This window comes from Ranitomeya variabilis, chromosome 3 (assembly GCF_051348905.1).
Source record: "Ranitomeya variabilis isolate aRanVar5 chromosome 3, aRanVar5.hap1, whole genome shotgun sequence".
NCBI lineage: Eukaryota > Metazoa > Chordata > Amphibia > Anura > Dendrobatidae > Ranitomeya > Ranitomeya variabilis.
The window spans coordinates 676,063,307-676,085,586 of NC_135234.1; the positions used below are offsets into that span (position 1 = coordinate 676,063,307).

Here is a 22,280-nt window from a genome sequence, read left to right on the forward strand (position 1 = left end):
TACAGTCTATATCTACAATAATATATACCTGACAGGAGTCTGTACAGTCTATATCTACAATAATATATACCTGACAGGAGTCCGTACAGTCTATATCTACAATAATATATACCTGACAGGAGCCCGTACAGTCTATATCTACAATAATATATACCTGACAGGAGCCCGTACAGTCTATATCTACAATAATATATACCTGACAGGAGCCCGTACAGTCTATATCTACAATAATATATACCTGACAGGAGCCCGTACAATCTATATCTACAATAATATATACCTGACAGGAGCCCGTACAGTCTATATCTACAATAATATATACCTGACAGGAGCCCGTACAATCTATATCTACAATAATATATACCTGACAGGAGCCCGTACAGTCTGTATCTACAATAATATATACCTGACAGGAGCCCATACTGTCTATATCTACAATAATATATACCTGACAGGAGCCCGTACAATCTATATCTACAATAATATATACCTGACAGGAGCCCGTACAGTCTATATCTACAATAATATATACCTGACAGGAGTCTGTACAGTCTATATCTACAATAATATATACCTGACAGGAGTCTGTACAGTCTGTATCTACAATACTATATACCTGACAGGAGTCCGTACAGTCTATATCTACAATAATATATACCTGACAGGAGCCCGTACAGTCTATATCTACAATAATATATACCTGACAGGAGCCCGTACAGTCTATATCTACAATAATATATACCTGACAGGAGCCCGTACAGTCTATATCTACAATAATATATACCTGACAGGAGCCCGTACAATCTATATCTACAATAATATATACCTGACAGGAGCCCGTACAGTCTATATCTACAATAATATATACCTGACAGGAGTCCGTACAGTCTGTATCTACAATAATATATACCTGACAGGAGCCCGTACAATCTATATCTACAATAATATATACCTGACAGGAGCCCGTACAGTCTATATCTACAATAATATATACCTGACAGGAGCCCGTACAGTCTATATCTACAATAATATATACCTGACAGGAGCCCGTACAGTCTATATCTACAATAATATATACCTGACAGGAGCCCGTACAATCTATATCTACAATAATATATACCTGACAGGAGCCCGTACAGTCTATATCTACAATAATATATACCTGACAGGAGTCCGTACAGTCTATATCTACAATAATATATATCTGACAGGAGCCCATACAGTCTATATCTACAATAATATATATCTGACAGGAGTCCGTACAGTCTATATCTACAATAATATATATCTGACAGGAGCCCGTACAGTCTATATCTACAATAATATATGCCTGACAGGAGCCCGTACAATCTATATCTACAATAATATATATCTGACAGGAGTCCGTACAGTCTGTATCTACAATAATATATACAGTACCTGACAGGAGTCCATACAGTCTATATCTACAATAATATATACCTGAAAGGAGTCTGTACAGTCTATATCTACAATACTATATACCAGGAAGGAGCCCATACAGTCTAGCATATTCAGTAATGAGCCGGCTAGAGTGTATGGGCTGCAGTCAGGACCTGGAAGGAGCCCATACACTCTAGGCTCAACCGTCACGTCCTGACCTGCAGTGTATGAAAGTCATCGTGAAACGAGTCTGTGATGTGTGCGCGCTGACGTCACTGACCTGACGATAGTCCAATCCCGAACAGCCTCTATCCTCCTCTCCACTAGATGTCGCTGTAAATTTTTGTCTAAGCTCTCTGTCTACTGGATTTTATAGCGAGGCGCTCTTGGAGAACGGACATGCGCATTCGTTCCTGTCAAAGGCGTTCATCAGCGCGTGCGCAGTCTGGTCGCGCTCCTTCATTCTCTCCCCGCCAAGGTGAGGCCCTGCTTTGCTGCAGTCTAGGTCCACGTTTGCCGGTGTGGAGGCGGCTGCGGTGCGGTGAGCCGGCCTCAGGGGTTCGCATAGTTGTAGTGAACGGGTGTCAGTGGTGCTGCGGTCCAGGCTGTCTGTGCTGGTAATATGACCTTGTGCATGTCCCTGTCCGTGCAGAGCTCTATCTGCACCAGGCAGTGGGGGGTGTAATGCTGAGTGGTCAGGTGGTGGGCCTGAGCTGCACAGAAAGCACTAGTGCTGCACGCCGGCCTCCCTATAGGAGATGTCACTGCTGATGCTGCACGCCGGCCTCCCCTATAGGAGATGTCACTGCTGATGCTGCACGCCGGCCTCCCTATAGGAGATGTCACTGCTAATGCTGCACGCCGGCCTCCCCTATAGGAGATGTCACTGCTAATGCTGCACGCCGGCCTCCCCTATAGGAAATGTCACTGCTAATGCTGCACGCCGGCCTCCCCCATAGGAAATGTCACTGCTGATGCTGCACGCCGGCCTCCCTATAGGAAATGTCACTGCTCATGCTGCACGCCGGCCTCCCTATAGGAAATGTCACTGCTCATGCTGCACGCCGGCCTCCCTATAGGAAATGTCACTGCTAATGCTGCACGCCGGCCTCCTCATAGGAAATGTCACTGCTCATGCTGCACGCCGGCCTCCCTATAGGAAATGTCACTGCTCATGCTGCACGCCGGCCTCCCTATAGGAAATGTCACTGCTCATGCTGCACGCCGGCCTCCCTATAGGAAATGTCACTGCTCATGCTGCACGCCGGCCTCCCTATAGGAAATGTCACTGCTAATGCTGCACGCCGGCCTCCCCCATAGGAAATGTCACTGCTGATGCTGCACGCCGGCCTCCCTATAGGAAATGTCACTGCTCATGCTGCACGCCGGCCTCCCTATAGGAAATGTCACTGCTCATGCTGCACGCCGGCCTCCCTATAGGAAATGTCACTGCTCATGCTGCACGCCGGCCTCCCTATAGGAAATGTCACTGCTAATGCTGCACGCCGGCCTCCTCATAGGAAATGTCACTGCTCATGCTGCACGCCGGCCTCCCCTATAGGAAATGTCACTGCTAATGCTGCACGCCGGCCTCCCCCATAGGAAATGTCACTGCTGATGCTGCACGCCGGCCTCCCTATAGGAAATGTCACTGCTCATGCTGCACGCCGGCCTCCCTATAGGAAATGTCACTGCTCATGCTGCACGCCGGCCTCCCTATAGGAAATGTCACTGCTAATGCTGCACGCCGGCCTCCTCATAGGAAATGTCACTGCTAATGCTGCACGCCGGCCTCCCTATAGGAAATGTCACTGCTCATGCTGCACGCCGGCCTCCCTATAGGAAATGTCACTGCTCATGCTGCACGCCGGCCTCCCTATAGGAAATGTCACTGCTCATGCTGCACGCCGGCCTCCCTATAGGAAATGTCACTGCTCATGCTGCACGCCGGCCTCCCTATAGGAAATGTCACTGCTAATGCTGCACGCCGGCCTCCCCCATAGGAAATGTCACTGCTAATGCTGCACGCCGGCCTCCCTATAGGAAATGTCACTGCTCATGCTGCACGCCGGCCTCCCTATAGGAAATGTCACTGCTCATGCTGCACGCCGGCCTCCCCTATAGAAAATGTCACTGCTAATGCTGCATGCCGGCCTCCCCTATAGGAAATGTCACTGCATCCTCCCCTATAGGAAATGTCACTGCTAATGCTGCATGCCGGCCTCCCCTATAGGAAATGTCACTGCATCCTCCCCTATAGAAAATGTCACTGCTAATGCTGCATACCGGCCTCCCCTATAGGAAATGTCACTGCATCGTCCCCTATAGAAAATGTCACTGCTCATGCTGCACGCCGGCCTCCCTATAGGAAATGTCACTGCTAATCCTGCACGCCGGCCTCCCCTATAGGAAATGTCACTGCTGATGCTTCACGCCGGCCTCTCCTATAGGAAATGTCACTGCTGATGCTGCACGCCGGCCTCCCTATAGGAAATGTCACTGCTGATGCTGCACGCCGGCCTCCCTATAGGAAATGTCACTGCTGATGCTGCACGCCGGCCTCCCCTATAGGAAATGTCACTGCTGATGCTGCACGCCGGCCTCCCCTATAGGAAATGTCACTGCTGATGCTGCACGCCGGCCTCCCCTATAGGAAATGTCTCTGCTGATGCTGCACGCCGGCCTCCCCTATAGGAAATGTCTCTGCTGATGCTGCACGCCGGCCTCCCCTATAGGAAATGTCACTGCTGATGCTGCACGCCGGCCTTCCCTATAGGAAATGTCACTGCTGATGCTGCACGCCGGCCTCCCTATAGGAAATGTCACTGCTCATGCTGCACGCCGGCCTCCCCTATAGGAAATGTCACTGCTAATGCTGCACGCCGGCCTCCCCATAGGAAATGTCACTGCTGATGCTGCACAGAGGCAATAATCTGTTCACTGCCTTAGGATACAGAGCCTTAATGGGTTGAGTGACTTAAGAATTGTGCCTGCAGGGTAGACAGCCAGTACAGAGGGAGACCTGGGTGTGTGCCATAATTACTGTGGGGCTGTAGCATTAGTCAGGCATGTTCTGCCTCTGCAGTGCTTTCCCAGAGTGCTCTCTACTCCTCACTGTTCTTTGCACAGCCCCTCCCCTTTGCCACTGCTACATCGCGATGCTTTAGAAGTCCATAATGTAAGCTTATGATACCTACACAAATCACATCAAGTAAGTCACAAAATATCCAAAAGATTGTTGTGGGTTCTTTTTTTTTTGTGACTTGCTTGTTGCTATAGTGTCTTTACTGCAATACAACGACATTGATTTCTTTAGTGCTGCGATGTAGCAGTGGCGCCTATTGAACTTCGTACTGTTTCTGCCAAAATCACGAATTTGATCTAGCCCAAAGAAAACCTGTCACTTTGTACGTGCAGTCTGACCTGTGGACGTCACGGTGTAGAGAACCTGAGCAGAACGATGTATAGGTTTGGTAGGAAAGATTCATTATAATTTCTGTTTTTATTCCTTGAAATCCCTCTTGTTTGCACGAGTCCAGTGGGCGGCCCTACTAGTGATTGACAGCTACCTCTGCTTGCACAGTCATACAGGGAAGACTGTCAATGCTTAGGCCCACCTGACTCGTATGCAAACAAACACCAGGGAGTTCCATAAAACACAACCTGCTGTAGAACATCCTGCCTGCAGACTAGAGACCATGTTCAACATGACAGGTTCCCTTTAACCTTTTCCAGCTTTAGGACGTGATTAAATGTCCTTGATAGGAGGCTGGAAGTGCAGAGAGCTTCCTCCACAGGCAGTGGATTCCGACATATGTGCAACAGCCGGGGCTGAGCTGACCGTGAGATTCTGCTGTCAGTGTATGGTGACAACTAGTGATGAGTGAGTGTACTCGTTACTTGGGTTTCTCCGAGCACACTCTTGTGGTCTCCGAATATTTTGCCGTCCTCGGAGATTTAGTTTTTGGAGCCCGCAGCTGTATGATTTGCGGCTGCTAGACAGGCTGAATACATGTGGGAATTCCTTAACAAACAGGCAATCCCCACATGCACTCAAGCTGGCTACCAGTTGCAAATCATGCAGCTGTGTCGACAAACTAAATTTCCGAGCACTCACAGATACTGAGACCACCCGAGTAACGAGTACACTCGCTCATCACTAGTGACAACATTTAAATGGAGCGATTGCTGGTGCTCACTGGCTGTGACCCCTGCAGCAGCCATAGTGCAGTATATAGTATAAGTGAGGAGACAATTACAGGGTTAGTTCTCCTAAGGGGAACAAAGAGGGTGATACACCATGGGGTGTATGCTGCTGCCACTAAGAGGCTGACACTAAGTTAATACAAAAAAAGTTACCTCCTCCTCTGCAGTATACACCCCCGTGCTGTCTCCAAGAGGTTGTATTTTGTTTTGTTTTTTGTTTCTTAAATGTAAAGATTTGGAAATAAAGAAATGTAAAAAAGAAACATATCTGGTCTGTGAAAATATAAAAATCCATGCTGTAATGAAGGGGGGGGGGGGGGGGCACTATGGCTGAGTTGCATTTTATTTCCTCCTTGCTTGGAATTTTTTTTTTTTTTGTCCCATATGGTAAAATGAATTGTCATTCAAAAATGCATCTCGTCCTGCAAAAATATTCCAACCCCCTAATACAGCTATGTCGACGGAAGAATAAAATCTATGCCTCTTGAAAGAATGGTGTGTGAGGGACTGAGAACAAAAATGAAGAATTGCCCTAGTGATTAAAAGGTTACTTAGGGTATTTTCATTTCCCAAACATGTTTGCTCTAGTGTGTGTTAAAAAAAAATATATAGCAAAAAAGGGGAACAGCACAAAGATACTTATCTTTGGGTGCAAAGCCCCCAGACAACCAATCCACCGATCATCCAAGCTTCATAAAATTTCAAAAAAAGAGGCAGCACTCCATTGTTTCAATATAAAACTGTGCAGGGTTTAATGTACCCACATGTTCAGGCCTGAACGTGTGGGTACATTAAACCCAGCACAGTTTTATATTGAAACAATGGAGTGCTGCCTCTTTTTTTTTTTTTAACAAAAAATAAATTCTATATATATAATATAAAAATTTTCTTCACATAACTGAGGAACAGCATAAGTGCTGTAGCTATTTCTCCTAGAAAACTTATGAATCAATTACCTGGGCATTTACTGATCAGGGAGTGTACCCTAACTGTTCACACTGCCCAGTGAGTGCTGATTATTCCTGTACATCCCCCTTCCGTGCAACAAATAAAAACCCAGTTATCTTATTCCTACATTCTCTACGCGGCATAACTGAGGAACGGTGTAACTGTTAGGGCGTAGACGGCCGTATAACACGGAGCACAATGCTCGGGATTGGCCGGTGCGTCGCCTGGCCCGAGCTGCATAGAAATACATGCTGTCACACTCGGGTCCTGAGTGCCGCCGGCCCGTCGGAGCATTGTGATCTTCGGGTGAGAAATATGGCAGTGTCGCCTGAATCTGTGATATCAGCACAGAGGAAAAAGGTGAGTATTCACTTGCACACACTTGACTTGCCAGCGCATACATTTGTCTGGGGATAACATACTATAATAAAAGTTACATATCCTGTATGTGCTGCCCAAGCCCTATATCAGAATAGTATTGGTAGATTACACAAAAATCACTTTCTAAAACGGGTCCTCTGTCACAGATGGCTGGTCATAATGCCAATGGCCAAATTGATTGGATCCTTGAAATGTGAGGTCTCCCTATGGGGAGTGGTTGTACCAGTCTGTGTGCCTGCGCTCAGTGCAGGGTCTCTGGGGGCTGCTGTTCTCTGCTCCGTGCATCTAACCTACATCCTAATCCTTTATTATGCAGCTGGCTTTGATAATATCCTGTGATCATGATTGACAGATGTATTATTCATTGATGCTGTCTGTGAGGCTGCAAACGGATATAGAATTTTTTTTTTCCTTTACGTATTCTTAAATCTTACATTCTATACTGGGCAGGAAGTCGCCCAGAATAAAACTAAGGGCAGAGAGTGACTGGTATGGCTATGTCTGATGCGTGTAACGTCTTTCTCCCTTCTCTTGCAGCTTCTTTTCATCCAGTCCGTCCACTCTACCAGAACAATGTACGCTTGTGTCAGGCTTATGTCCAACCCATCCCTGGTGAGTGCTTTACACTGCAGCACCTCTTTGTGGTGGAGGTCCACACAGGTGGATGTGTTGCCTGTGCATGAAAACAATGACTTATCATTATGGTATAACAGGGAAGCCGACACTATTTTCCAAAAGCAGTTAGAGGGTCTGTCCTCTCCCCTCACGTCTGTTTTGTAGATGCTTGTATAGCCCTGAAATGGTAAATCTCTAGCATCTCGTCTTAGAATTTGATGCTCTGTTCCTGGTTTTTCTTCTTGGAAATATAAGAATACGATCAAATGTTTGTTTTGCATTGTCAATTGATTGTGTCCTTACAGTATGACACTGCCTCCTATTGCCAAGTGTATTGGTAACATGTAATTGCATATTTATGCAGAGAAGCTGCACAATACAGAATCTTAAGAAATTATATATTCCATAACAAGTATGTATTTATTGATACAGATAATAATAATAATTTTTTATTTATATAGCGCCAACATATTCCGCAGCGCTTTACAACTTATAGAGGGGACTTGTACAGACAATAGACATTACAGCATAACAGAAATCACAGTTCAAAACAGATACCAGTAGGAATGAGGGCCCTGCTCGCAAGCTTACAAACTATGAGAAAAAGGGGAGACACGAGAGGTGGATGGTAACAATTGCTTTAGTTATTTGGACCAGCCATAGTGTAAGGCTCGGGTGTTCATGTAAAGCTGCATGAACCAGTTAACTGCCTAAGTATGTAGCAGTACAGACACAGAGGGCTATTAACTGCATAAAGTGTATGAGAACATCATGCGAGGAACCTGATTGGTTTTTTTTTTTTTTTTTTTTATTAGGCCACACAGGGATAGTTAGGTTAATGCATTGAGGCGGTAGGCCAATCTGAACAAATGAGTTTTTAGGGCGCGCTTAAAACTGTGGGGATTAATCGTATTAACCTAGGTAGTGCATTCCAAAGAATCGGCGCAGCACGTGTAAAGTCTTGGAGACGGGAGTGGGAGGTTCTAATTAGTGAGGATGCTAACCTGAGGTCATTAGCGGAGCGGAGGGCACGGGTAGGGTGGTAGACTGAGACCAGAGAGGAGATGTAGGGTGGTGCTGAGCCATGGAGTGCTTTGTGGATGAGGGTAGTAGTTTTGTACTGGATTCTGGAGTGGATGGGTAGCCAGTGTAATGACTGGCACAAGGTAGAGGCATCGGTCTAACGGTTGGTGAGGAATATGATCCTGGCAGCAGCATTCAGGACAGATTGGAGCGGGGAGAGTTTGGTAAGAGGGAGGCCGATTAGTAGAGAGTTACAATAGTCCAGACGAGAATGAATAAGTGAGACAGTAAGAGTTTTTGCAGAGTCGAAAGTAAGAAAAGGGCGAATTCTAGAAATGTTTTTGAGATGCAGATAAGAAGAGCGAGCCAGTGATCGGATGTGGGGGGTGAATGAAAGCTCAGAATCAAGGATGACCCCAAGGCAGCTGGCATGTTGCTTTGGAGTAATGGTGGAACCGCACACGGAGATGGCGATGTCAGGCAAAGGTAGGTTAGTAGAGGGAGAGAACACGAGGAGTTCAGTTTTTGACAGGTTCAGTTTCAGATAGAGGGAGGACATGATGTTAGAGACAGCGGTAAGACAATCACTGGTGTTTTATAAGAAGGTCGGAGTGAAAGCAGGAGAAGAGGTGTATAATTGGGTGTCGTCAGCATAGAGATGGTACTGGAAACCAAATCTACTGATTGTTTGTCCAATAGGGGCAGTATACAAAGAGAAGAGGAGGGGGCCTAGGACTGATCCTTGAGGAACCCCAACAGTAAGGGGAAGGTGAGAGTAGGAGGAACCAGCAAAACATACAGTGAAGGATCGGTCAGAGAGATAGGAGGAGAACCAGGAGAGAACGGTGTCCTTGAGGCCGATGGAGCGGAGCATAGTGAGGAGGAGCTGATGATCCGCAGTGTCGAATGCTGCGGAAAGATCCAAGAGAATTAGCATGGAGTAGTGACTATTAGATTTAGCTGTTAGTAGGTCATTAGAGACTTTAGTTTAGTTTCAGTAGAGTGTAAAGAGCGGAAACCAGATTGAAGAGGGTCGAGAAGAGAGTTATCTGAGAGATAGCTGGTAAGACGGGAGTGGACCAGGCGTTCCAGGAGTTTAGAGATGAAGGGAAGATTAGAGACAGGTCTATAATTAGCGGCACAGTTTTGGTCGAGGGAGGGTTTTTTAAGTAATGGATGTATGATGGCATGCTTAAATGAGGAGGGAAAAATACCGGAAGTGAGGGAAAGGTTGAATATTTTTGTTATGTGAGAGGTGACACCCGGGGAAAGGGACTGGAGGAGATGTGACGGAATGGGGTCACTGGTGCAAGTGGTCGGGCGAGAAGATGCAAGGAGCCTGCTTACTTCTTCTTCTGTAACTGGTTCAAAGTCAGAGAGTGAACTAGATGCAGTGGGGGAGGGAGGACAGTGCCTGGTATGCAGAGATTGGGAGATGATTTCCTGTCGAATGTGGTAATTTTTTTTCTTTGAAGTAATTGACCAGATCGTCAGCGCGGAGATCTGTGGTTGGGGCCTGCTCTCTTGGGTTGAGTAGGGACTGGAAAGTGTCAAAGAGACGTTTAGGGTTATTGGACAGTGAGGTGATGAGGGTGTTGAAATAGGTTTGTTTGGAGAGGTGAATGTTTTTAGCATGAACTTATAATGGATGAAATCTTCAGGTAGATTAGATTTTCTCCACAGACGTTCGGCGCACCTGGTGCACCGCTGCAGGAAACGTGTTTGCAGCGTGTGCCACGGTTGTCGCCGTCTGTGTCGAGTTGCTCTATGTATAGGAGGAGCAGCTTCATCCAGGGCACTTTGCAGGGTTTCATTGTAATGCTTCAGAGCAGAATCAGGACATGAGATGGAGGAGATTGGGGCCAATGAGGACTGCAAGTTCGTCATAAGTTTCTGGGTATTAATGGCCTGTATGTTTCTATAAGTGTGGAAAGTGGGGGTGACCTGAGCGGGATGGCAGTTCTTAATAGAGAATGAAAGAAGGTTGTGGTCAGAGAGCGGGAGAGGGGAGTTTGTGAAATCATCCAGTGATACAGATGTATTGAGACATCCTTTAAAAAAAATTACTAAACCTGCTATGTTGCTGTTGAATATTTACATAAATAAGGCCTGTTTTATATGCAGATGCTAAAATGTGCCCTCATTGTGGCCATCTGAGTGATGCCTTACAAGCACTTCACCAGATCTGTTGTAGCATGTAGTATCCATCCTGTCCACCAGGTTTTTGCCATTTGAGAGCAGCACAATGTAGGGGCTGATTCCAGTGATGGCTTTCTGGGCTGCTTGCTGTTATATTGATACAATCATGGGTTTTATCTGCTGCAGATCTACCTGTGCTCTAAATGCTGAGCTCTGTATAACTCTAAGGGTACCGTCTCACAGTGGCACTTTGGTCGCTACGACGGCACGATCCGTGACGTTCCAGCGATATCGTTACGATATCGCTGTGTCTGACACGCTACTGCGATCAGGGACCCCGCTGAGAATCGTACGTCGTAGCAGATCGTTTGAAACTTTTTTCGTCGCTGGATCTCCCGCTGTCATCGCTGCATCGGCGTGTGTGACGCCGATGCAGTGATGTCTTCACTGGTAACCAGGGTAAATATCGGGTTACTAAGCGCAGGGCCGCGCTTAGTAACCCGATGTTTACCCTGGTTACCATTGTAAATGTAAAAAAAAAAACACTACATACTTACATTCCGGTGCCTGTCACGTCCCCGGGTGTCCGCTTCCCTGCACTCCTCCTGCATCCTGTGTCAGCGCCGGCCGGCCGTACATCAGAGCACAGCGGTGACGTCACCGCTCTGCTTTACGGCCGCGCTTACACAGGATGCAGGAGGAGTGCAGGGAAGCGGACGCCGGGGACGTGACAGGCATCAGAATGTGAGTATGTGCTTTTTTTTTTTTTTTTACATTTACAATGGTAACCATGCGCTTAGTAACCCGATGGTTACCCGGGGACTTCGGCATCGTTGGTCGCTGGAGAGCTGTCTGTGTGACAGCTCTCCAGCGACCACACAAGGACTTTCCAACGATCACGGCCAGGTCGTATCGCTGGTCGTGATCGTTGGAAAGTTGCAGAGTGTGACGGTACCCTTACCCACACCACTGATTGGCCACTTTCTGTATGCACCGTGCATAGGCAGAAAGCTGCTAATCATTGTTGTGGGCGGGGTTATACAGAGCTTATGGATATGGTGGACCACATGGCAGCAGGTTTAATAATCTCTTGCTGATAAAACATCAATTTTTATAAAATGTACACTAAGAAGGTCAGTAAGTGACACATCGCTGGAATCGGGGGCATCTACATTATGGTGCGCTCAGGTTAGGAGGCTAAAACCTGATGACACTCCCTTTAACAGATGTGTTGGGGACACATCCCATTATATAAGTATTAGTTTCTTGCCCTGGATTTGTCACTGCCACCTTTATCACAGACTGCACAGCTCTCCTGTTCCCAAACCTGCTTCTGATGTAGGGGGATGTGACCTGTCCGTCAGCCTCCTCCATTTATAATGCGCAGACCATGGGGAAAGCTGCTATTGTATTGGATGTGGCTGATTGACAGGTCTGGTCATGCTTCCCCTCCAATAACAGTTTAATGGCCTGGAGAGCTGTGAGGAAGGTGGCATGAACAAGGGCAGGAGGAGAAGGTGTAATGGAGAGAATAGTAAATGTACACAATCATGTCCCCAACACATCTGTTCTAGGTGATCGACAGGACTCCTCCACAGTTAGAGATCTGTCAGTCATCTCTAGCAGTGCTGGGAGAAGCTGGCCAGAGGAGGTCTTGGATGAGTTTCATCTATTTCTTTTGTTCCTGGCTAGATTATTTTTTTATTATTATTATTATTATTATTATTATTATTATTATTATTATTTTAACCCCTTACCGACCTCCGCTGTACTATTACTGTGGAGGTTGAATGCCCTGCTTTGATTTGGGCTCCAGTGCTGAGCCCACCTCAAAGCCAGGACATGTCAGCTGTTTTGAACAGCTGACATGTGCCCGCAATAGCGGCGGGTGAAATCACGTTTCACCCGCTGCTATTAACTAGTTAAATTCCGCTGTCAAATGCTGACAGCGGCATTTAACCGGCGCATCCGGCCGGAATTGAGTGCATCGCTAACCCGTCACATGATCGGGGGTCAGCGATGCTTCGGCATAGCAACCAGAGGTCTCCTTGAGACCTCTATGGTTGCTGATGCTGGCTTGCTGTAAATAAAACGATAAAAAAAATCAAACCTACACATATTTGGTATCGCCGAGTTCAGAATCGCCCGATCTATCAATTAAAAAAAAAAAAAAAAAAAATTAACCTGATTGCTAAACAGTGTAGCGAGAAAAAAATGTTAAACTCCAGAATTACGTTTTTTTTGTCGCTGTGACATTGCATTAAAATGTAATAATGGGCGATCAAAAGAACGTATCTGCACCAAAATGGTATCATTAAAAATGCCAGCTCGGCACTAAAAAAAAAAAAAGGCCTTACCTGACCCCAGATTACGAAAAATGGAGACGCGCAATTTTTTTTTTTTTTTTTTTTTTTTTTTTTTTTTTTAAAGCAAAGTTTGGAATTTTTTTTTTTACCATTTGTATAAAACGTAACTTAGACATGTTTGGTGTCTATGAACCTGTAATGACCCGGAGAATCATAATATCAGGTCAGTTTTAGCATTTAGTGAACCTAGCAAAAAAAGCCAAACAAAAAACAATTGTGGGATTGCACTTTTTTTGCAATTTCACCGCACTTGGAATTTTTTTCCCGTTTTCTAGTACACGACATGCTAAAACCAATGATGTTAAAAAGTACAACTTGTCTCTCAAAAAACAAGCCCTCAAATAGCCATATTGACTGAAAAATAAAAAAAGTTATGGCTCTGGGAAGGAGGGGAGCGAAAAATGAGAACGGAAAAGGGCAAGGTCATGAAGGGGTTAAAGAGAACCTGTCACCAGAAAAATAAATAATTAGCCTGCAGATATGGGGTTAATTAAAAAGAACTTTATTCCTCGGCTGCGCTTTTGTTTCAGTGATGGAGGTGGCTTCTGCACGGGTTCATTCACCGCTCTGAGTATAGAAAATAGCGGCTGTCCGTCAGGGCCGGCGGTGCTGATACAGCTGCTATTCTATACTCAGAGCTGGCACTGGAGCTCTTTTTTTTTTTTTTTAATGCCCACCTGGCTGTAATCATGCAGCCCAGCTCTGATTTCATGGTGCTCATGGTTTTTGCTTCTGATGTGTAACCTCTTGTTTCTTTGCCCCCACAGGTGAGGAATGGCGCATGCCTGCTCTGCAGACCTCTCTCCACCACCCTGCTGAGCCAACCTGCAGCCAAGACAGAGCAGGTATGGGTAACTCCTAAACAGTCCTGTTCTCTGCGGACGCGCAGTTTACACAGTTGATCACATCATCTGATCATATAGTGCAGATGCTCAAGTCAAATATACAACGGGGAGGGGCTGTATTGCCGATTTAAAATAAAGTTTACGGCTCTAGAAACAAAACAATAAAAAAATTCCATGTCTTGAACAAGGTTAAGATTAGTATAGTTGAAGTAAAACTGACCAAATTTATAGTTTTTCGTGTTCCATTAAGAATGTCTATTTCTACCGCTATCTCTAAATATGACCTTGGGTCTGTAGAGTCTGAACTGCAGGGAAGTGAGGAAATCTGCATGAGTCCATTTTGTTAGATAATTGGGTGGGAGGCATCATGTCGGCAGCGGGCACATCTGTACAGTGTTGTGTAGGAGTCACCGGCTGTAGGGTGATGGTCAGTGACCGTAACGGTCCTGCCATCTATCCTTGTTGGCACGCTTTGCCAGTTCTTACTGCATCACTGGAGCTGCCAGGTTTTATAAATGGAGCCCCCAGAGCTGTCCAGTATTAATGGGTTGCCCTAATAGTGTTCCCCAACTTCGGTCCTCAAGAGCCACCAACAGGACATGTTTTCAGGATTTCCTTAGTATTGCACAGGTGATAATTGCATCACCTGGACAGGCAGTAATCACCTGTGCAATACTAAGGAAATCCTGAAAACATGACCAGTTGGTGGAGGTCGGAGTTGGCGACCACTGCCCTAATAGATGCCTGAACATTTCATGTAATGTAGTAATCATTTCCGATAAGTTAATACTGCATTGTGCATATTACTTTTTGTAAAAAAAAAAAAAAAACAACCATAGATGATATCAACATTTATATGCAGTTCAACCATTTCAGGACTGGGCCATTTATCTAGATATATTTTTGTTTTATACATCTCTCCCCTCACTTTTAGGCTATGTGCACACGTAGCAGATTTTTTGCGGTTTTTTTAGCAGTTTTTCGCTATAAAAACGCTATAAAACCGCTCACATTAAACATCCTATTTAATAGAATGCAATCCGCATTTTTTGTGCACATGCTGCATTTTTTTCCTGAGCGGAATCGGATTCCAGAATAAAATGCATCATGTTCATTGAATTTGCGGAATCGCGGGGATTCCGTACACCTAGGAATGCATTGATCTGCTTACTTCCCGCATGGGGCTATGCCCATCATGTGGGAAGTAAGCAGATCATGTGCGGTTGGTACCCAGGGTGGAGGAGAGGAGACTCTCCTCCACAGACTGGGCACCATATAATTGTTAAGAAAAAAAAGGATTAAAATAAAAAATCGTGATATACTCACCCTCTGATGGCCCCGGAGCCTTCCCGCCTCTCAGCGGTGCACGCGGCCGCTTCCGTTCCTATAGATGGTGTGTGTGAAGGACCTGCGATGACGTCGCGGTCACGTGACCGCGACGTCATCGAAGGTCCTGCACACACACCATCTATAGGAACGGAAGCCGCTGAGGAGATCGGCTGTTTGCGGAAGGTGAGTATAACCATTTTTTTTAACATTCTATCTTTTACTATTGATGCTGCATAGGCAGCATCAATCGTAAAAAGTTGGTCACACTTGTCAAACACTGTTTGACAAGTGTGACCAACCTGTCAATCAGTTTTCCAAGCGATGCTACAGATCGCTTGGAAAACGCTAGCATTCTGCAAGCTAATTATGCTTGCAAAACGCTAGTTTTCTGCGGGAATATGCATGTCAATTCCGCATGCGATATACCCGCGGCAGGAGCTGCAGAATTGCCACGGAAATATCCGCAGAAATTCTGCAATGTGGGCACTTAGCCTTACACATTGTGTGCCACATGAGGCCATAAGACCATTTGGAGGGGCATATGAAATATTCTTATTTCCCTTTTAACTGAGGCTGGTATATTTGCCCAGTTACAGGGGAAATGCAGCCTCCTAATTGGGTAGGTTCCCATGACCATATAAAAAACAAAAAACAAAAAAACCCTTCAGATTAGCACAGAGGCAAAGATGGTAGTAAATCGTCTACACCTTCTCTGTGGGGCTTCTGCATCCACATGATGGTGCGTAGCTGCGCTCCAATGCAGTGATGTTTTAGAACATGGGCAATCCGGAAGTCGTTAAAGGGGAAATCCAGGATTTTGTGAGGGGGGGAGGAGTGCGTAAGCACTAACAAGCAATTATTTGCTACGTACCTACCTGCCTGTTGTGTCCGGCGTCGTACTTTGCTAGTACAGAGTGGTCATGGATCGCTCTTGCCGGCAATTCCCCCTGCTGACGTCACGTCGACTGAGCCGCTGATTCTTTTCTGCTCTGTTGACAAGGCGCGACTTCCAACATCATTTTTGATAGGCAGTGGGAATCGGGCACACTGGGTTAGCAGACTGTCAATCAGGATGACTTTGGAAGTTACACCCCGTCAACAGGGCAGAAAATAAACCTCCGCTCTGTCAATGTGACATCAACAGAGACTGCGGAGTCGGTAAGAGCAGGTTGCTACCTCTGTGCCAGTGAAGCACAGCAGGCAGGTAAGTAGAAACTAACTGCCTGTTAGTGCTTGGGTACTCCTTTTTTTTTTTTTTTTTTTTTTTTTTTTTTCACAATGACCTGGATATCCCCTTTTCAACAAAATAAATACATAAATGTTGCCAGAGCTGTATATTTTTTAAGAGACCACCACATCAAAACCCTGTCATGGGCAGCCCAATCTCCAGACCTGCACCCCAAGAGGATGATGGATAGTCACAAGCCATCAAACAAAGAAGAACTGCTTACATTTTTGCGCCAGGAGTAGTGTGAAAGACTGGTGGAAAGCATGCCAAGACGCATGAAAGCTATGATTAAAAATCATGGTTATTCCACAAAATATTGATTTCTGAAGTCTTCCGGAGTTAAAACATTAGTATTGTTGTTTCTAAATTATTATGAACTTGTTTTCTTTGCATTATTTGAGGTCTGGATGCACTGGGTTTTTTTTTTTTGTTTGTTATTTTGACCATTTCTCCTTTTCAGGAAAAAAAAATTCAAAATGTATTGCTTGGAAATTCGGAGACATGTTGTCAGAAGTTTATAGAATAAATGAACAATTTACATTTTACTCAAATATACCGTATTTTTTGGCATATAAGACGCACTTTTTCCCCAAAAAAATTGTGAGGAAAATGGGGGGTGCGTCTTATATTCGGAACGCAGGCTTACCGGCATTGTGGCGGCGACAGAGGTGTGGGCATGATGTGTCACGGTGAGCTGTATGGCGTGAGCAGGTCCCATCCATATTTGAGGTGAATCCGCGGCCCGGTATTGATGGAGAGCAGCAGCGCTGGTGAGTTACGGTATTTTCCGGTAGCGGCGGCCATCTTGCTGAGGCCGCGCGTGCGCAGATTCACTACTCTGCGTCCCAGGGCTTCAGGAAAATGGCCGCGGGAGGCCGCGCGTGCGCAGATGGAGATCGCGGCGGCCATTTTCCTGAAGCCCTGGGACGCAGAGTAGTGAATCTGCGCACGCGCGGCCTCAGCAAGATGGCCGCCGCCACCGGAAAATACCGTAACTCACCAGCGCTGCTGCTCTCCATCAATACCGGGCCGCGGATTCACCTCAAATATGGATGGGACCTGCTCACGCCATACAGCTCACCGTGCCACATCATGCCCGCACCTCTGTCGCCGCCACAATGCCGGTAAGCCCGCCGCCACCAGGAAAACCACCCAGCTCTGCTGCTCTCCTTCACTACTGCTGTGGCGTCACCTCAAATGTGGAAGGGACTCTGGCCGCTGCCACCTGAGGAAGTGACCGCACGTCTGCCACCGCCACAGCAACCTCCCCATGGACACCAGGCCATGGCGTCGCCCACCTAAGCAGGATGGGACCCTGCTCAGGTGCACGCCATTGCGCCAACCGCACCTCAGCATCACCTCACCTCTGCCACCACCATGCCTCCTGTGACCCTGCTCTGCCACTGCCTGCCCTCAGGTAAGAGATCTTAAATTCGGACAATAAGACGGACCCCCATCTTATAAAAAATCTTTTTTTCTGCATTTTTCACCCCAAATTTGGGGTGCGTCTTATAGGACAGTGCGTCTTATATGCCAAAAAATACGGTACTTATAAAGAGAAAAATCAGACAAACTGACCATTTTGCAGCGGTCTCTTAATTTTTGCCAAAGCTGTATATTCAAAGGGGGCCAAAAAGTTATTCCTGTCTGTGAATATGATTTATGTATACACTGAGATTGCGCCAAATGAGCCATGTCTATACTGTTTGAATTGCCAATGCGTCTTTTTGTTTTTTGTCATTGTTCTTCATGATTGTGTTTTTCCCCAGATGGCTCTGGTTCCAGCTCGAGGAATTCAGAGCAGCGCTGTGTGCCGGGATATTGATACTGCTGCAAAATTTATTGGTGCCGGAGCTGCCACTGTAGGAGTAGCTGGTTCTGGTGCCGGTATTGGTACAGTGTTCGGCAGCCTCATTATTGGATATGCCAGGTAAAGGAATTTTAAGCCATTTATTTTTAGATTATCTTTACCATATCCTCACACTAAATGCATCACAGTAGTAGTAAAACTTCATCCTTATGTCATAAGTTGAATCGTGTTTCTAGTTTCAGAAACTGCAGGTTTTCTTCTCAGATTTGCATCCAGCAAACTGATCGGTTATTCTTGTCTCTAAAGGCCGCGTCTCACATAGCGAGATCGCTAGCGAGATCGCTGCTGAGTCACAAGTTTTGTGACGCAACAGCGACCTCCATAGCGATCTTGCTATGTGTGACACGTACCAGCGATCAGGCCCCTGCTGCGAGATCGCTGGTCGTGTCGGAATGGCCTGGACCTTTTTTTGGTCGTTGAGGCCCCGCTGACATCGCTGAATCGGTGTGTGTGACACCGATCCAGCGATGTCTTCACTGGTAACCAGGGTAAACATCGGGTTACTAAGCGCAGGGCCGCGCTTAGTAACCCGATGTTTACCCTGGTTACCAGCGTAAATGTAAAAAAAAACAAACAGTACATACTCGCCTTCTGATGTCCGTCAGGTCCCTTGCCGTCTGCTTCCTGCTCTCACTGACTCCCGGCCGTACAGTGAGAAGTGAGAGCACAGCAGTGACGTCACCGCTGCGCTCTGCTCTCACTGTACGGCCGGATCTCAGCCAGAGCAGGAAGCAGACGGCAAGGGACCTGGACACCGAAAGGCGAGTATGTACTGTTTGTTTTTTTTGGTAACCAGGGTAAACATCGGGTTACTAAGCGCGGCCCTGCGCTTAGTAACCCGATGTTTACCCTGGTTACCCGGGTGCTGCAGGGGGACTTCGGCATCGTTGAAGACAGTTTCAACGATGCCGAAGTCGTTCCCCTGATCGTTGGTCGCTGGAGAGAGCTGTCTGTGTGACAGCTCCCCAGCGACCACACAGCGACTTACCAACGATCACGGCCAGGTCGTATCGCTGGTCGTGATCGTTGGTAAATCGCTATGTGAGACGGGGCCTTAAGGCAGTACACAACCAAACGTAGCTGTCTGAAGGCCTCTAACGATGGGAATACCTATTGGGCCTTAGTTAGACTGACTCCATAGCGCTGGAGGAAGATGCTCCTCAAGAAATGTTGCTCTAGTCATGGGCTGGCTTACATCTTTGCCATAATTTATTCCATCTTTGTGGCACAAAATATGAATTTGATGGGTGGGCTTCTGCAAAACTTTGACGTTCCATGGAGTTTTACTCAAGAATACTGGCTAAGACTAAATCTGAATCTGAAGCCTAAAGGGATCAACACTTTCAATGTTTACTTGTTTAATGAATCTCATCAGAAGTTTGAGCAGTCATTCTGTGCGGACAGTCCCTTTTTAAAGGAATCTGTCGTCTGATTTAATGCTGCCCAAACCACGAGCAGGATGAATTGGCTTTGCTCACGACGGCATCCAGCTGGACATGAGACTAGTCTGGCTCCGCAGCCGGCCGACTTCTGTGTTGCAGCATGTGACTGATAGTCAGGTCTCACGCTGTGGAAGAGACCTATTGCCTCCTCAAGCAGAGCTGGACTGGTATTGCCTCGGCTCCAGCTACCATCCCTGGTGCTTTAGAGAAACGTGGCTGTGATTTATGCTGCCTGACATTCAGACAGCATGAAGCTGACTGGTTCCCTTTAATGTCAGGCTTATAAGCTGGAGTCCTACTAGTGTCTCGCTTGCAGAAGTCATCTTGGCGTAATGGTAGTACCGTAAAGTGAGACATCATCTGCCTTGTATCTAAAGGTTGATGCTTTGACAACTAGGATATTTAACACCCCCTTTGCTTTACTAGGCTAGCAGGACCCTCGGCTGGCTAACTTTTTTTATTTATTTATTTTTTAGCCCATTATTTTAACATTTCCATTGTACATGAATGCAAAATAAGAAAACTACTAGGAATGTAAATTGTATGTAGCATGTTCAGCATCACCTGTTCACTAACATCACTCTATAGCCGGCTTTATAATGTCTGACTAGATAAAGGCCTCTGGTTTTCAGATAAGCCCTAAGGAAAAACACAAAGGTCCCTGTTCATCAAGACTCATGAAAACAATACCTGTTAGTGAATTTCTTCCAGCTGTACAGTGGCATGCATCTCGCCACAAATCTAAATCTTACTCCAGGCAGGGTCTAAGAACGCCACAGCTCATCTTGAGTTGGAGTAGCTGCGATGTCTTACCCCCATCCTGCCTCATTTTGGCAAAGCTGAAATTAGCATGGAACACAAACTTGCAAAATTTCCATTACTACCCCCTTTCCCCTTTTCAAGGTGACTTATGCCAGATTTTTGGAGTAATGGCTTTGAGTAATCCAGGCCTAAATGTTAAAATGCATTTGGGCTGGGGTCATATATGTGGTAGTGTTATGTTTTGGAACCTGGCCTAAAAGATCCGCAAAATCTTTTCTTTGCAAATTTCAGTCACTTTCTATAGGCTGGTGTCAAGAATCTGCTGCTGACTTTATTGTTGTGTAAAATCCCTGTTTGGTGACATTGAACTATATTTTCTGTGGCTTCCTGGTACCTTCCAATGTTTATAAATCCATCTCTAGGCTCTAAAAGGATTTCCCACTACTGGATAATCCCAGCCTAATTGATTCAGGACCCCAATTAAAATAAAAACTGTATTTACTTACCTCCTGTATCGGCGCCATTCCAGCAATGTTGGTGCTGCTGTTCCCAGAGCGTGACATGACTTTGTCACGTGACGGCCGCAGCCAATGAGCGACGCCACTAAAGGAAGTGAGTATACACTAGTTTTACCCAAATTGGGATTTTAAATCAATGGGGGCTATCTAGTAGGTGACAACTCCTCCTTATTTTTTTTTTTTTTTTTTTTTTTTTTAATAAATCAAAATTCTTAACTTTCTGTGAGATTTGTTTTGTAATTTGCTTTTTAAATAAAATCAATTTTTCTTCTCCCTCATCTATAGGAACCCATCTCTTAAGCAGCAGCTGTTCTCCTACGCCATCTTGGGCTTTGCCCTGTCTGAAGCTATGGGGCTGTTCTGTCTCATGGTTGCTTTCCTCATCCTGTTTGCCATGTGAAGTATCTCCTGTTCTCCAGGTTCCTGTATATCTACCAGTGGCCGATGGCTCTGTTTTGGGGGGTGGTTCACCTGACGCACGACCTGCTGTTGAAGTCTGGGAAATAAATAAATTTAACAAAAAAAAAAGTTCTTCTCTGTCACTTTTTTAATTTGTCTTCTACTAATACTATAAGGAGCTGCGGATCTCCTACACGCAGCCCAGGACAAGCTCCTGACAGTGAAGTAAATGACACCTGCAGAGAGAATTCAGGACTGTAATCTGCAGTTTTCATCCACTCCTAATGGGAAGAGGGAGAGTTGATGGACTTTACACTACGTAACCTGCACAGTCTGAATATGGAGTTGTTTTCTTATACTCCCTTTTTATTCTTTTTCACCATGCAGTACTGGGAATGGCTGTTTCCGAAGCGGTGCATAGAAATGCACCATTTACATCATTGTAGTGTTAGGTGTCATGTCTGCAGTAAGGTGGAGAAACGCTATGGCCGCACATGAAGTGTCTGTTGGTCTGACGCATGGTGCCACATTGAGAACCTGTGTGACAATATATGGTGGAGTATGTCAGGAATCGGAGTCAAGTCTCAGGTTCTGTTTTTTTTATCAAACTTGGAGAATATTTTTCATTTTCTGAAGGTAGAATATTTCTGCTGCAGATTTCAAGGATGCTACAACAGTCAATTCCCAGGGAAAAAATACACACAAATTGAGCTTGGTTTTTTGTTGGTATTCATGCCGCACATAAACACATTTTCACATTGGCCATAAAACCTACAAGAAGCAAAATGAGCAAAAACCCTGCTGTAAC

At 45.8% G+C, this 22,280-nt stretch overlaps 1 protein-coding gene across 1 annotated transcript; it reads left to right on the forward strand.

Annotated features, from left to right (window-relative positions):
• Positions 1–1,805: 1,805 nt before the first annotated feature.
• On the forward strand, positions 1,806–21,601 carry ATP5MC2 (ATP synthase membrane subunit c locus 2). Its single transcript, XM_077297961.1, has 5 exons — positions 1,806–1,879; positions 7,474–7,548; positions 13,847–13,924; positions 18,251–18,411; positions 21,359–21,601. The coding sequence occupies exons 2-5, from the start codon at positions 7,510–7,512 to the stop codon at positions 21,471–21,473; spliced, it is 393 nt and encodes a 130-aa protein (XP_077154076.1). The 5' UTR covers positions 1,806–1,879; positions 7,474–7,509; the 3' UTR covers positions 21,474–21,601.
• The last annotated feature ends 679 nt before the right edge of the window (positions 21,602–22,280 follow it).